Source organism: Lissotriton vulgaris, chromosome 4_1 (assembly GCF_964263255.1).
Source record: "Lissotriton vulgaris chromosome 4_1, aLisVul1.2, whole genome shotgun sequence".
Classification (NCBI taxonomy): Eukaryota; Metazoa; Chordata; class Amphibia; order Caudata; family Salamandridae; genus Lissotriton; species Lissotriton vulgaris.
Window position 1 is genome coordinate 408,296,873 of NC_141691.1, and position 16,602 is coordinate 408,313,474.

Genomic DNA, 16,602 nt, shown 5'->3' on the forward strand with positions numbered 1-16,602 from the left:
TCTGGTCTTTTACTGACCTCTACTGGTCGTTTTCTACCAAGAAAGTTAAATAAGGGCAGTTGAACAGAAAAAAAGTACATAAGAGGAAGCAGACAAGTCCCATGGCTGATCTCCAGAGCCCATAAAGTACATATACATATAGGTATATACTAAAGTATATACAGGAGGTCTCGAATGCTCGGCCTAAAAAGGGGAACCGGGAGGGAGGGTAAAATCAAAAGTGCTGGGACACAAAATCGTGTGGAAACACCAGGCAGGAGGGGAGTGACAGTAGAACCCAGAAGTGGAATCCCAAGCTAGAAAGTTGCCATACCCAAGGTGGTTAGCTGTCTAGCAGTTACCATATGCCATTGCCCAGTCTTCCACTGTCTCCAGTCCTTCCTTTCCTGTCCAAATTGGGTGATTCCATGATTTAGAAGGGGAGTAATGCAGCAATAATTCCGTTTATGGCAACCCCTAGTAGATCTTGCATTGAGTAAATTACTCTGTGACCCCTTCTTAACTCAGTTCTTGGCTTAAATCCTGACAGTTAATCACCTTATACAGATTCCTCCCCACTTCTTCTTGCAGGAAGGGTTCATTGTCCAGGAGCTGCTTGAACTACCAGCGGGCTAACAGAGTAATTAACTTTGCACAGCCCTGGTAGTTCAAATCATAGAATTCATTAGGGATGGCTGAGAGAAAAATTGCAAAAATAAAAAGACATGAGTAAATGCACATATGACTAGATTAATATTTTATTTGCATGCAAGTCCTTTTCAAATTTAGGAAAAGTCATGCTGATCATGTATTTTCTGAGCCAATCCAATATAAAAAGTCTGCACAGTTCTCCTCCCAAGGTGCAAATACAGAGATTACAGACTTACATGTCTGGCAAAAAGAAAAGTGGGCTATGTTTTATGGAATGCCCAATTAAATCCTGAGGCCTGCAGGGGACATAACTATTTTACTCACAGTCCCTTCTGGTACACACAGTAGCCCTCCTCAATCAATCTGCACGTGTGCACACATGTTCTTGTGTAACCAGCACAGAGCTTCTTTCCCATACTGCACAGCAGTGAGACATATTTTAAAAGGCAGGCACTGACAGTTTTCACTCAGATTCACTTTACCAGAAGTTTAGGGTGGGCGAGAATCAACCAGTGAGATTCACTCCGTGCAGAGGCCCAAATACCAGAGGTCCAAACACAATAAACTCTGGGGAGATTGAGTGGGTCAGATCCCACTTCCTAGGAAGGTGTGACTAAACTCCCAGAAAGTCAAAACAATTTCAATCAGAAAAGGTAAACTATTTATGTGAGGAATAGCTTGGCTCAAGCCACAAGGTTTCCTGAGAGAAATACAAGTAGTACATGAGCAACAACAATCAACAAAGCACATCTCAGTAAAAATTACACTCCCAACAAAGGTAGCTATAAAGAGAACGAATTAATGAGTACAATTATACAAAAGAGAAGAAAACCATTTAAACCACAGAAATATAAAATAGCAATGTTAATCTATGTTGCACAGCAGACAGAAACCTCAGTGGTGAGTACTGCCATCAATATACATCACTCAACTCAAATGGACTGTGAAAAATCCAAGCGCGACACCTGAAACATTTTAAGGCAGGTGCAAAGTGTGGAATTGCCCAAGGCCCCCTCCTTCAATGAGGCCTCCTGGGCAAGCAAATATTCCCTCTCTTTGACCTCTGTCTATTCTCTTTTTCTATCTAAACCTCTCTTCATGGCTTCCTACATCTACCTCTCACCCTGTGTATATATAGGTGTGTCAAAGGCCTTTATTGTTTTCCATTGAGCTGGGCCATCAGTTGTTCATTGACTGTTTAATGGAAAGTTTACGGTAAAACCTGTTTATTTTCTTAGCTATGGCCTGGACAGTATGCATAACACAGCTACATGACTCAGCGAAGGTGTAGCATTCTATCAGCCATTCCCAGATACTCTTAATGTTCATAAATCTCTCCAGAACACTAGTAGGTTTCATAAGAGCTACAGCTCAATCGCTGCTCTCTTTAATCAGTGAATCCATTAAGCATAAGGGCTGAAGTAAAAACATACCTATAGAGGTGAACATTCCTTTAGTCATTGGAATATTGTTTGCCCGAAAGCCCACTGGCCCTGTAAAGAAATATAACAATTAAATGAAGCAATTTTATAATCTTTTTTTGCAATTGTAATGCATTGTCATTTTACCAGATATGGTAGGCCATAGAAGACCTTGAAAGTTTCACACTGGAAGAAGGAGCAGAAGAGGCCAATGGAAAATAAGAACTCAAATAATAAGGGCTAACACTCCTAGAGTCAGGCAGCTCAATTACGCTACACTTGCCACATTAGGACTAGCCTTAGTGGTAGTACTTCTGCTAAGGTGGAGGAGTGTCAACCCACTGAAAAAAGGGAATATAAAATACTAATAACTATTGTTATTACCATTTTACTTTTCCTATATACATGGGGCTGGTGGAGTAGGTAGATGAGTGGTTTTCACTCCTGAAGTGCAAAGACTGTAAAAGGACGCACAACAAAGTACTTTCTTTTTTTCATTGAATATACAGCTGACAACCAGACAACACACAGCCCCAGCTAACCCTCCTGCCTTATACCGCCCTTCTTCAAACCCCACATTCCAACATTTAAGCAGATTTAAATACAGAAATAAGGTAGCAACATAATACAATACACATATTTCTACCTTAAGTACAGCCAGGGTGAAAACACATTATAGAATCAATCCAGAATAAAATCCTACAATAGTTTAGGAGGATTCCTTCTCCTGTTGAGCACTCTCCTAGGCACCCCCCTTCAGCAGCCCTGCAACACCTCTCATCATTACTCTGAACAGACATCCAACTACCACTTCCAAACCTTTCCCTGCCAACATCATGAGCTATGGCAAGCTTGTCTTTAATTCACCACTTGCCATCTGCCAATTTCACAACACCCTTCCCTACTACCACCACTTTCTTTGGTGCAGAGAATTTAGGCACACCTCTGGGTATGACTCTGGGAATTTTAATTCTCACCAAATCCCCAACAGTCACACTTGGCATACGTTTGTAGTTCCTGACTTATTTGTCCTGAGCTAGTTTTCTCCTTCTACCAACGTCGGCCAACTTATCTTTGGAAATGGAAAACTCTTCCATCTACTGTCTCATCATTTTGCATGCTGGAACTCTGCCTCTCAACAATCCAAAAGGTGATATACCTGTCTCTGAGTTGGGAGTGGTGTGAACTTCCTTAACTTCATCTTACAATTCAAACTATTCACTCTAGATAACTGAATATTGTCCTTGCAGACTCTATTGAACCTTTTAACTAGACCGTTTGACCTGGGGTGGTGTTAATAAGTTCTGGTATGCCTGATTCCCCAAAAACCTAAAAACTCAGAGAATTGTGAAGATGTAAACTCAATCAATCAATCAATAAATCAATCAATCAACAAATTTATTTAGCGCACTACTCACCCGGAAGGGTCTCAAGGCGCTGAGGGCTGGGGAGGGGGGTTGCGGGGGATGTGATGAGTTACTGTTCAAAAAGCCATGTCTTGAAGAGTTTTTTGAAGGTCAGGAGGTCCTGGGTCTTGCGTAGTTTGGTGGGGAGGGAGTTCCAGGTCTTGGAGGCAAGGTAGGAGAAGGATCTCCCTCCGGAGGTGGTGCGACGGATGCGGGGGACTGAGGCGAGGGCGAGGTCAGCCGAACGGAGGAGACGAGTGAGTGTGTGGAAGTTCACTCTTTTGTTGAGGTAGACTGGCCCAGTGTTGTGGAGGGATTTGTGGGTGTGGATGAGGATTTTGAAGGAGAGCCTTTTGCTGATGGGTAGCCAGTTAAGGAGTCTGAGGTGGGCGGAGATGTGTTCATGGCGTGGGAGGTTGAGGATGAGCCAGGCGGCTGCGTTCTGGATCCGCTGGAGTTTCTGTTGGAGCTTGACTGTGGTACCAGCGTACAGGGGGTTTCGGTAGTCTAGTCTGCTCCTGATGAATCGTGGGTGACGGTTTTCCTGGTTTCTACGGGTAACGATTTGAAGGTCTTATGCAGCATGCGGAGGGTGTTGAAACATGAGGAAGTTATAGAGTTGATTTGCTGGGTCATGGAGAGAGAGGAGTCTAGGATGATGCCGAGATGGAGTACGTGGGTGGATGATGATGGGGTTGTTCCTAGGACGGTGGGCCACCAGGAGTCGTCCCATACTGTCCTGCTGGGTCCGAAGATGATGATTTCGGTTTTGTTGGAGTTGAGTTTGAGGTGACTTGCTGTCATCCAGTTGGCGGTGGCGAGGAGTCCGGCGTGAAGGTTTGTCTTGGTGGTGGTGGGGTTCCTGGTGAGGGAGATGACGAGCTGGGTGTCGTCTGCGTAGGATATGATGGTGATTCCGTGTGGGCGGAGGATGTTGGCGAGTGGGGCCATGTAAATGTTGAAGAAGGTGGAGCTGAGAGGGGATCCTTGGGGGACCCCGCAGATGAGCTTGGTTGCTGGGGACTGAAACGGAGGGAGGCAAACTTTCTGGGATCTTTCGGAGAGGAAGGAGGTGAGCCAGTCCAGGGCCTTGTGTCGGATACCTGCGTTGAAGAGGCGTGTTCGGAGAATTTGGTGGCAGACAGTGTTGAAGGCTGCGGAGAGGTCCAGGAGGATGAGTGCGACGGTCTCGCCCTTTTCAACTCTGGTTCTGATGTCATCAGTGCGGGTGGTCTCAGTGCTGTGGTTCTTGAGGAATCCAGACTGGGAGTTGTCGAGTGCATTATTTTCCTCGATGAAGTGAGACAGGCAGGCATTTACTAGCTTCTCAGCGACCTTGGCAGGGAAAGGGAGTAGAGAAATGGGGCAGTAGTTTGTGATGTCATGCGGGTCGGCTTTGGGTTTTTTGAGGAGTGCGTTTACTTCGGCGTGTTTCCAGGAGTCTGGGCAGGTGGCGGTGTCGAAGGAGCTGTTGATAACGGAGCGGAGCTGGGGAGCGATGATTGGACTGGCCCTGTTGAAAAAGTGATGGGTCTGGGGTCCGTGGGGGATCCCGAGTGGATGGAGTTCATGGTTGTTTCGGTTTCTTCGTCGTTGTTAGGGGCCCAGGTGTGCAGTTGGTTGGAGTGGGGGGGTGTTGTGTCATAGATCATGTCGATGGGGGTGAGAGTGGTTGCCGGTGGTGTGAAGCTGTTGTGTATGTCTAGGATTTTGTGGTGGAAGTGGATGGAGAGGGAGTTGCAAGGGTTTTGTGTGTGGGTGGGGTCGGTGTTGCAGGACTTTTGGGTTTGGTGAGCTCTTTGATGATAGTAAAGAGTTCCTTGCTGTTATGTGAGTTACTATCTATGCTTTCTTTGTAGTACGCTCTTTTGGTGGTTCTGATTAGTTGGTGGTGTTTGCGTATGGTGGTTTTGAGTGTGGAGAAGTTTGATGTGGAGGGTTCTTGTCGCCATGCTTTCTCCATCGTGCGGGATTCACGCATGGAAGCTTGGAGTTCAGTGGTGAACCAGGGTGCGGTCTTGATGTTGCGGGTGGTGTTGTTGCTTTTCAGAGGGGCGAGGGAGTCTGCGCAGGTTGTGATCCATTGTGTGAGGCTGTGAGCGGCGACGTTGGGGTCATTGGTGGGGGGTTTGTGAGGGTTTGGCGAGCAGGTGTTCTGTGGGGGCCTTCTCCCACTTACGATATGATGTGGTGTGCTGTCGGTAGTGGGTGGGGGGTTTCGTGAAGGAGAAGTGGACGCAGTGGTGGTCAGTCCAGTGGAGTTCGGTGGTGTGTGTAAATGTTATGTGGTTGATGGCGGTGAAGATTGCATCTAGCGTGTATCCTGCTGAGTGTATGGGTGAGTTGACCAGTTGTTTGAGTCCTAGGTTCGTGAGGTTGTCTAGCAGGGTGGTGGAGTTGTGGTCGTGGGTTTTTCTACGTGGAAGTTGATGTCACCAAGGAGGATGTAGTCTATGGAGGTGAGGGCATGGGGGCTTATGGTGTCAGTGATGGCATCACAGAAGGGGGGGCGAGGTCCAGGTGGTCTGTAAATGAGGGTTCCTCTGAGGGTTGTGTTGGTGTTTACGTGAATTAGGAAGTGCGCTATCCAGGGTGCTGTTGGTGTTGGTGGTGACCTTGATGGTGCTTTTATGTATGATGGCGATACCCCTCCTGGTTTGTTTAGTCGATCCCTACGAGAGATTTTGTAGCCTTCTGGGATGGCTATGGCTATGTTGGGTTCGTATGATGCGTTCATCCAGGTTTCTGTAAGGAAGGTGATGTCGGGGGAGTGTGTTGTGATCAGGTCCCAGAGCTCGATGGCGTGCTTGTGTACGCAGCGGGTGTTTAGCAGTATGCAATTAAGGTGGTTGCAGGGGCTGTTGTCTTCGTGGCACGTGTTGATGTTGTTGTGGGGTGCAGTGGTGTTGTTGTGGAGTGTGTTAGTGTAGTTGCTGCGGTGCGTGTTATGGTAGGTGTGGGGTGTGTTGGTGTGGTTGGTGTTTGTGAGGGTGCAGGAGAAATGTCATGCATGACATGTGAAGGGTCCGTGTGTGCATGGGGCTGGCTTGGGTGCAGGCAAGTTGTTGACCTGGTTTGAGGGCGTGGAGTGTAGAGGAGGAGTAGTGTTGCCTATGGGAGTCGGGCGGTGAGAGCCAGGGGGACTGGCGCTGGGTGAGGTCCAGGTGCGGACGGGCGCAGACAGTCTTGCCTCTGGTGCAGTTGTGCAGTGGACACCATTAAGAAGGGGAGGTGGGAGGGAGGAGCAGTTGGAGGGAGGGAGGGGGTGGACAAATGAGAGCGCGAGGGGGGCGGGGCCGCAGGGGATGCAGCGGCAGAGACGGAGAACCGGCAAGAGCCGGAAGGGAAAACAGGCAGCAGGAACAGTGGCTGAAACGAAAATGGGGCACAAAAGGGCACAATACAAATACAATCACAATTCTAAACGAATTTCGATATGTAAAAAACGAAACACAGAGCAAGAGCAGAGTATGCAGGATGCTCCTACCACAACAGCAGCGGCAGCAGCGGCAGCGAGGCAGCAAGGTCAGGGGCACAAGGGCAGAATGGAGGGTCCGCCCGGCATGAGGAGTCTTGCCTGGCCTAAAGGCAGGTCAGGGGTGACAACCATTGTCCAACAAAATCTCCTCAGTTATACCTTTCTTATCAAAAAGGGAATATAGAAACTCAATGATCTTAGAAGTATTAGGAGATTTCACAAATTTGGCCTCCGTGTAAAGGCTGAAAAAATCCTTCACTACAATTCCATACTCCAACACTTCATCTGTCAAAACAATGGGACCAATAATATCAATGGCCAATTTGCTCCAAGCCTTAGATGGTACCTCTATAATTTCCACAGGGCTAGGAACAGTAACCTGGGATTCATCACTGCTAGCGCAATTAATGCAATCCCTTACATAATGCCCCACACACCTGTCCAACTCAGGCCACCAAACGTTTTCCTGTATCATTCTTTTCATTGCTCGCATGCCTATGTGTCCCTCATGAGCTAATGCCATTACCTTTCTTCTCATTCCATCCGACACCACTAGCACTTTTGACCCGAAACAAGAGACCATTGGACAATTCTTCAAACACGTGCTTATACACATCACTTTTCACCCCATCAGATCTCCATTGTGAACAACCTAGAAGAATGCCCTCCCTTGCTGCCTTCAATTGCTCATCCAATTCACATGCTGCGACCCATTCACTCTCAAATATAGCCCCATGACAATGTTGTTAAATCACACACACCAATGCTGCTTCCACTCCGACTTCATCCATATCTTTATCATTGCCCAGCTGATTAGAACTATGAATGCAAGAAATGCAATCCGCCAGCACATTTTTAGCTCCATGTACGTACTCCACGTGATAATCATATTACTGAAGTCTGTATTGCCACTTAGCAATTCTTGGTTGACACATTCCATGCCTTTGGTAGAAAAAAGTTGAATCAGAGGTTTATGGTCAACTCTCACAGTGAAACGTGTGCCCCACAAATCCATTTTAAAATGTGTATTACCCCGCGAACACGCTAATGCCTGTCTCTCAATAACTGAATATGATGACTCTGCTCCCTTCAAGGTCCTAGAAGCAAAAGCTACAACTTTATCCTTGCCATCCCTGCATTGCAGTAATACAGAATCGTGACCCATCTGACTGGCTTAGGACATAATGATGCTTTGTCCTGAGTATCAAACGGTTTCAAGGGTTTTGCATGCATAACTTCCTTTTTAATATACTCAAATTCTTGGTTGCTCCCCCTGACACCATACAGATCAAATACTCTTTTTAAGTGGGGGCGTGGCTGGCGCGCCGCTACGAGATGGCGGTCGGCGCTTGAGCTCCGGCACGACAGCGATTGCCGGGACGACTTTGGGATCCCTATCGGCAACGTGATCATTCCTGAACATGGCAAATTGCGTCGGAATGTACTGGGAACGTGAGAAGATGCGCTGCTGTCTCTAAAAACGACAGGAACCTTGTATTCCACCACTTTGAGGCTCTGCTCACTGGATTTCACGAGCGGCCACCATTTTGTTTCCTGTGTGGCATCACTTGTGCTATTTACCTCAGGCGCAGTGGCACTTTTTCAGAGCTGGGGTTTCTGCTGACATTTCTCAATTTATTCCACAGTATTGCATTCAACTTTGCGTTTTTTAATGCTTGCAGTCATCCCCATGCCTCTTTTTGCTCGGTGTGCCCTCATGTTTACATCAGTGGCCTTCCTCTGATGTTTTACTTACCGTTTTTTCTCTAATTTGGAATGCTGTTCTGTCCAACCTGATTGCGAGGTTACTGGAAGTCTGGAATTTTGCATCTTTAAATATTTGAAGATTCTTTTTATGGTATTTTTCTCCTCAATCGAGCTTGCCCGCCATTTTGTGTTCTAATGCTACGGCCATTGGTCATCATTTGCGGCTCATTCTCCTATTGTTAACAGGGAGCCCTTGTGAATTGCCATTTTCCTCATTTTATTTTCTCCTGTTTAGTTTTTTCTCCTCACATAGCTTTTCAGCTACAGTGTTGATATTTTCAACGTGGACTGCGCTTATGGCGGATAACATGGGCCCTCCTCCTATTACCAAGAACTCCAAAAGGGCCATTAATAGGTCCAAACAACACTCTCTTCCTACGGAATCTTCCCAGAAGGACTCTGCTGCCACATTAGACACTATCCTGTTGCGTCTCAATGCAGTTTATGATATTGCACAATCTACTAAAACTAATACTGACCTTTTACAAGTTGAGGTGGCGGCTATCAGAAATGATTTTAAGGAATTATCTGTGAGGGTCACTGCTGCGGAATCTCGCATTAGTGATGTGGAAGATACTGCGTACCAACACTCATGGTCTCTTCAACAGTTGGACAACTCAATGGCTGCTTTGCAGAGGGACCTTACGGAGCAGGAGGACCGCAACAGGAGAAGTAATTTACAAATTTTTGGTCTTCCTGAAGACGCAGAGAAGTCAGCCTCTTCGATGATTGACTTTCTCTCCCATTGGCTTCCTTCCACCTTGCAAATTTCATTTCTGAGGGACTTTGAGATTGAGAGGGCTCATCGTGTCCCTTCCTTCAGGTCTAAATCTTCTACAAGCCCAAGAGCAATAATCTTCAAACCATTGCGTCATCAGCATTCAGAGCAAATGTTGGTCCATATGAGAAAGGTCAAATCAGTGACTTGGGAGGGCCATCGAATTTCTACTTCACAAGACTTTGCCAGAGACACTGTGATTCGCAGGAAGGGGTTCCTCAACCTACGGAAGCGATTTTTGGACATGAACATCCCTTTTTCCTTTGCTGGTCCTTCCAAATTTTGTATCACTTTCAAGGGCCGCGTTAGAATTTTTGAAAAACCTTCTGACCTTTTCTCTTTTCTTGATAACCAATCTGAGTCACAGATGGATTCTTCGCCTGCTCCAGTTCCTTCTGGATCTTGATTCTTTTTGTGTTCTTCTTTTTGTAAAACCTTACATTTTTCCATCTGACATGTGTCATTGTTTTAATGTTACATGTTGATTATGGCTCCTCTCCGCGGTTGCCTATTGCTGTTCAATAGTATGTTGTTCTCTTTGTATTCCTTGTTCGTTTTCTTTTTCCTTTCCGCGTCATAATGCTGGATCGGCTTTAGTTGCCCTTTCTGCACCTTTTTATTTATTTCTTTTCTGACGGCCCTCTTATTCCCTGGTTGTTGTGTTTTCGTTCCGTTCATCCAGCCTTATCCTTGATCCTTGGTCCTTGGTTTACTAGTTCGGCTTGTTTATTTTACCTCCTTTTAACTTTTGATGATACACGTTCTCTGGTTTTTGTATCTCATAATTGTTCTTGCTTCGTTTGGTCGTCATGTTTCCTGAACCGTTTTTATTTCTGTGCTGTTTATATAGCAACTGGTTTTATCAATGCCCGACTCTTGTCTTTTGGTCCCTTTATTCTTTTTTTGGTCAACATGTTCTGCACCATTGTATTTTATTCGTTCTCATATACGTTGTTTTGTTAATTTCGCAACAATACTTTAATTATTTACGTTTACTTCTTATGTTTCATTAATTTATGATCTCACTGTGTGCTTTCTCCGAATGCTTTATTATTTATTTCCTTTTTATTGCTACAGTATTTTTTCTCTAATTAATTCTGTATATTTACTATCACTTTTTTATGCCATGTATATATAGTTCAGTATTTTTCTTCACTTTCCATGCATTGTATGCTTAGGTTGGCTTTCATTTGTATTCATGTATTCATGATGCCTTTCTTTTTTTTTTTTAAATACTTTTTATTGTTGCATTGAAAGCATCACAAATGAAAAAATTAGCACACGGGCAGGCGTCAACATTCAGCCTTGTCCGTCAGATACGCAACTTTTTCTTTTTTTGGGTGTCCCTGGATTCCACATGTGTTAACAGAACGCGTGGATCTTTAACAGATAACATAGTAAGAACGTAAGAAAGGAAAAACAACCCCCAAAACAGCAGCAACTTGCCCACCTCCTCCCCCCTCTCCCGGGTCCATCCCACCCCCCCTGATGTATTCCCACCCACTGCTCACACCTGGTCTTAACCTTTAAGTCTGTACATGGCCTCCCCGAGTTACTGCCGTTTAGCCTATGGCACTGGGGGTCTCTTCAAATCTCCCACTCAAGTTCCTTGGGGCTTCACTCCAACCCATGGTATTGTATCCACTTCGCCCAAACTCTCCGAAACTTTTTGGGGCAGCCCCTGGCCTTGTATGTCACTCTCTCTGCCACCAAGTAAAAGTCCAGCCCCCTCCTCCATTCCTCCAAATCTGGCGGTTCGGATACCCTCCAGTGTCGTGCAATGTCTCTCTTCGCCACCACCAAAGCAAGTACCAGAAAGATGATCAAGGGGCGGGCCAGGTCAACTTCGGTTGTCATGCCCAACAAAGCCAATCTCGGGTCGCGCGGTAGGGTCATTCCCAGGACCTCATCTAATTCTGTGAATATTCCCTCCCAGTACACTTGGATGATCTCGCAACCCCAGAGTGTGTGAAAGAAGTCGCCATCCTGCTGGTGGCACCTAAGGCACGCTGTATCAGTTATCCTCCCCATTTTAAAAAGGCGCGCCCTGTCAAAATAGGTTCTGTGGAGCACCTTCAGTTGTATGAGCCAAAGCCTAGACTTAATCGCCACCTCGCGTGGGTGCATAAGAACAATCTCCCAGTCTAGGTCCTCCATGGCCCCCACGTCTGCCTCCCATTTGTTCCGCAGGTCTTGTAGGTCTCCTAACATGTTGTTGGTCAGTGTTCTATATGTGAGGGATACCGCCCCGCCCCTTATCCGCTCCTGTAGTAACCTACCCTCCAGTGGAGCGTACTCTGGGATGTCTGTCAGTGTGATGTTTTGTGCCCTCCAAGCGTGTCTCAGTTGCGCATATTTGTAGTACTGGGTGTCGCCACGTATCCATCTCTGCCGTTGCACCTGTCATAACTCGGGCCACATTGTTAGTAAAGGAGAGCGTCCTGTCTAGTGTTATGTACACTCCCAAGTATTGGAAGCCCTCTGTGGTGTGAATGAGGAGTTCTGGCAGGCACTCCCTCCGCTCCAGACCTTGCGGGTCATACAGAACCGATTTGTGCCAGTTAATAGTGTGACCTGCCCTTGCACCAAAATCAGCCAGTTCCTTGAACAGTATCGGGATTGTCGTGTCCGGGTCAGTAACAAACAACAGGACGTCGTCGGCATATAGTGAAATTTTCTCCTGTGTAGCTTCAGAGTCTCCCCATGTGAAGCCCCTAATCCCCTGGTTCCGTCTAATCCTGATCGCTAGTATTTCTATTGTAAGTGTAAAAAGCAGGGGGGACAGTGGGCATCCCTTGCGCGTTCCCCTGCCGATTTGGAATTCGCGAGACAACCTCCCGTTGACCTGCACTCGCACCCTCGGGCTGAATACAGGAGCCGAATCCACTTCAAAAACTTGGGGCCAAAGCCAAACCTCCGTAGCGTCTCTAGCAAGAAGGGCCAATGGCCTGCATCGAAGGCCTTCTCCGCGTCCAACGAGAGGAACCAGTGGGGCTCGCTCCTTCCTCGGACCTCCTGCAGCCAATTATGCGTGCGGCGGAGATTCAATTTGGTTGCCCTATCCGGGAGGAAACCGGACTGGTCCGCATGTACCAGATCCGAAATTACCTGTCGCAAGCGTTTAGTGAGAATAGTGGCCAGAATCTTCTTCTCCAAATTGAGGAGGGAGATCGGGCGGTAGGAGGCACATTCATCTCTAGGTTTGCCCTCCTTGTATATTGGGACAATTGTGGCCAGGGTGAGGTCTGGTGGCAGGCTCTCCGCCTGGTATGCCTCAATAAATAAAGTTTTTGCATGGCGTTGCAACAGGTCAGCCGTCCGCTTGAAGAATTCCGCCGGGAAGCCGTTGGGCCCCGGTGTCTTCTCTGGCTTCAGTGATGCTATAGCCTCTGATATTTCCTCTAGTGTCCTCTCCGTTTCCAAGGCTGTGATGGCCTCAGGTGACAGGGTCGGCATCTCCATGTCGCACATGTAGTGCTGCGCGTCCTCCTCGTCACCTAGGTTCCTGGCCCTATAAAAGTTTTCGTAGTATGTCGCAAAGGCCTCTGCTATGGCCTCGTCCGTGCATGCTAATCTATTCTCTGCTAGCGTTATCTTATCCACCCATCTTGCTGCCCTTTCTTTCCTGCTCAGCCATGCCAGGAGTTTGCCTGATTTATCCCCCACGTCATATAATCGGTGGAGCGTCGCCAGCGCCTGCGTGCGTGCTTCATCAGTGACGAGTTCTCTATAGCGTCTTTGCGTGTCTAACAGCTTCCTAAGTATTGCCTCTTCCTTCCTCTGGTGGTAGTCTGCTTCCAGGGCTAAGATAAATACCTCTTCACTAGTCACCTTGTCCTGCAGCTTCCGCCTAGCCTCTCCCAGTCTGCTTTGTATGTGATCTCTCAGGACCGGCTTCATTGCCTCCCAGAGGGTGATCCCTGATGCAACCGTACCCTCATTTTCGGCCACATACACCCTTATGTCTGCTCTGATGCCCTTCAGTAGTTCTGGTGTTTGGATATCCCATGCTGCCAGGCGCCAGTCCGCCCTCCTCTCTCTCCTTCCCCGCCCCATCTGTGCATATACTGGGGAGTGATCTGAGATTCCCCGTGCTTTGTATTCTGCTAAATCTCTCACGGAGACATCCTGCCGGGACACAAAGATATAATCTAGCCTTGAGAATACCCTGTGGGCCCCCGAGTAGAAGGAGTAGTCCTCCTGTGTAGGGTGGAGGCATCTTCAAACATCGGTGAGGCCTATGATTTGCATCTGTCGGGCTATTGCCGTGTCGTGCCCTATCATGTGCGGTGTCCCCGATCTGTCCCTTGTGACACATATAACGTCGTTAAAATCCCCCCCCACTATTTGAATCGTGTCAGCCGTGTCTATAAGGATAGCGGTGATTGCCTTGAGGGTGCGTGCCTGCTGCTTTGGGGGGGCATATACTGAGAGAATTGTGTACCTACGCCTCTTCCAGACTCCCTGTACTCCTGCGTAAGTCCCCTGCGCGTCTAGCCAGGTACGAGTAATAGTGAACGGTGTCGTTTTTTTAATGAGGATCGCTACCCCCCTGGAATCTGTTGTGTAACCTGCGTGAGCTAGTACTACATGCCTGCCTCTTGCTATAAACGCGCACTAATTGCCTCTAAGGTGGGTTTCCTGGAAAAGGATAATATACGGCGCTAGCCTCTTAAGGTAGGCATTTACCAGGCTTCTTTTAATCTTCGACCCAAGGCCATTCACATTCCATGTCAATACGGTGACTCCTGCGTCACCTATGTGTGGGTTATCTAGTGTGTCTGCCATTGCGTGTTACATTTCTCTTTCCCTGTGGGTCCCCAGAACAAGGGTGGCTCACGGTGTGGCATGGCGTGTCGCTGCTGTTTCTCGACTGATCCCCCCCTCCCCCCATACCCCCCTGGACCCCCAACTTGAGTGAGTAGAAAAACCATCCCCTCCCTGCCCCCCCTCCCCACCTCACTCCCCTTCCAGTCGCGTCCCAACCAGGGACCAACCTATCCATGGGAGAAGGCCTGTCGCCCTCCCACAAGTCCCCCCATCACACACCCAATAACTGTATAAACAAGACAAACAACTTAGGAGGGCGTGTCAACTTGCGTGCTCCCAGTAACCGGGCTGCTGTCTCATTGTTCCCTGGAGATCTGTACTCATGAGTGTGAGTCCTGAGTGTCCGTTGTGGGGCCCTGCCCCGACGAGTCTTGCTCCAGCAGCTGTATTTCTGTGACTAGTGGGTGGACTGAATCGCCAAGACCGTCATCCTCATCCCTTCCTGATACATGTCCCTCCAAGTCCTCCTCTTCGTCTCCTTCCGAACGGATGCCATTCCGCAGGCAGCTAAACCTGGAGCCCGTTACAGATTCCTTACCCGGAGACGTCGATCTGCCCCCTCGCCTTTCACTGGCACCCCGGGTCTGATAGGGCGTCGCTGGCTTATGTTTCCTAATCTTTCCAGATCGTCTACGTTGTGGTTTCGGCATCTCCCAGTGTGCCTTTTTCCTCAGTGATTTGTCCATGGCTTCTCTTCCGGCTGCCTCCCTACTGTTCAGGATAGGGCGTTCTTCAAGCCATTGCCAGGCGTCCTCCGGGCATGTAAAGAAAATGGATTTGTCCTTGTAGATTACTTTGAGTTTCACTGGAAAAAGGAGCATGTAGGCTATATTCAAGGATCGTAGTTTCATCTTTACTGAGTCAAAGGAGCGGCGCTGTTTTGACACCTCCTGGCTGTAGTCCGGGAATATCATTATTGTGGCATTCTCGAAGCGGATTTCCCCCAGTTTCCTGGCTTCTCGGAGTATCAAATCCCTATCAGCATAGTTCAGGAATCTCGCTATGACTGGTCTAGGCCTTGCTCCCTCCGGTGGCTTGGCCAGGAGCGCCCTATGTGCCCTCTCAATGACGAAGCACGCTGAGAACTGCGCCGCCGGGAAAGTAGTCCTTAGCCACGTGTGTAGGAAGGAGGCCATATCCCTCCCCTCGAGTCCTTCTCTAAAACCTACAAAACAAAGGTTATTGCGGCGTGATCTATTTTCAGCAACGTCCACCTTCCATTGCAGGTGACGATACGAGGCCTGGAGCTCCGCCATGTCCTTTTTCAATGCTGTGATCGAAGTCTCATTGCCCGTGACTCTAGTTTCGGCCACTGTCACTCTCTCCGTTAGATTTCTAAAGTCCTGTCGCAGCAACGTGATCTCGGAGCCCACTTCTCCAATCTTTACCTCCAGGGCTGCCCGCGATTCCTGGATGTCACTCCTAGAGGCTTGAATAGCTGCCAGTAGCATCGCTGTTTCGGATAGCGGTCCAGGCGTCTCCAGCCGATGCTCCATTGTCGGCCTTGTTGTCGCAAAATTATCCATGGGGCCCTGTTTAGTTGGCTTAGGGACTGGGTCTCTCTTCCCCATGATGGTCTTCGTCGCAGGGCTAGCGGCTCTATGGGCGGTTCGTCTGTAGCGTTTGAAGCTCGTCGCTTGTGGGAGGTTGCACTCCGGTGGCCGTCGGTTTCAGGGCCGTCTTCACACCAACCTCCGCGGCATGTGCGAAAGTATCTCCAAGGGGCTAACACTCCGTCCGGTCTCTCTCGGTGTCTCTCCTTGGTGTTGTGGATTCTCGCCCACCTCCGGGTTCAGTGCAGACCTCCTGGCTGCTTGCTTCCCTTCGTGCCACCAAAAAAGTATTCCCTCACTGTGCCGGGCCTCCCAAATCTGCCCCTTGCTCCTGGCCCTGTCGCGTCTCCGATGCCCGCGGCTTACTGCCCGTATCACGTGGTCCGCAGCGGGGTGGCCGCTGGTGTTAGGGCGGGCGGGGGAGGCTGTCCCGTCCCCTCGTAGTCTGCTAGAATTGTGTGCTCCCCCCGACCGTCTCCCGTGCACCTCCGTCCCTTCTGCTTCCTCACCTCCGGTCTTACAGGCACCAGGGGGGCACTGCCTCCACTCCCGGGTCTTGGTCTCCCCCCTGTCCCCTCAGGGTCTTCTCCCCCGACTGGCTGGACGTGTTGCCATCTGTACGAGTAGGTCCGTAGCCGGTGGCTGGCCCCAGCCCCACTCCGCTCCTTGCTGCTACACTGATCTGCGCATACCGGGCATCCAGTCGGCGCCGCCCCAGACGGTGACTAAGTTCGTTGCC

General features: G+C 48.6%; 1 protein-coding gene across 1 annotated transcript in view; it reads right to left on the reverse strand.

Moving 5' to 3' along the window:
- LOC147718812 (xaa-Pro aminopeptidase 2-like) overlaps window positions 1-16,602 on the reverse strand; it is a 398,012-nt gene that overhangs the window by 82,784 nt on the left and 298,626 nt on the right. Inside the window, exon 18 of the mRNA XM_086966784.1 lies at window positions 2,064-2,123. Coding sequence (XP_086822910.1) covers window positions 2,064-2,123 — 60 coding nt within the window. The remainder of the gene's footprint in view (window positions 1-2,063; window positions 2,124-16,602) is intronic.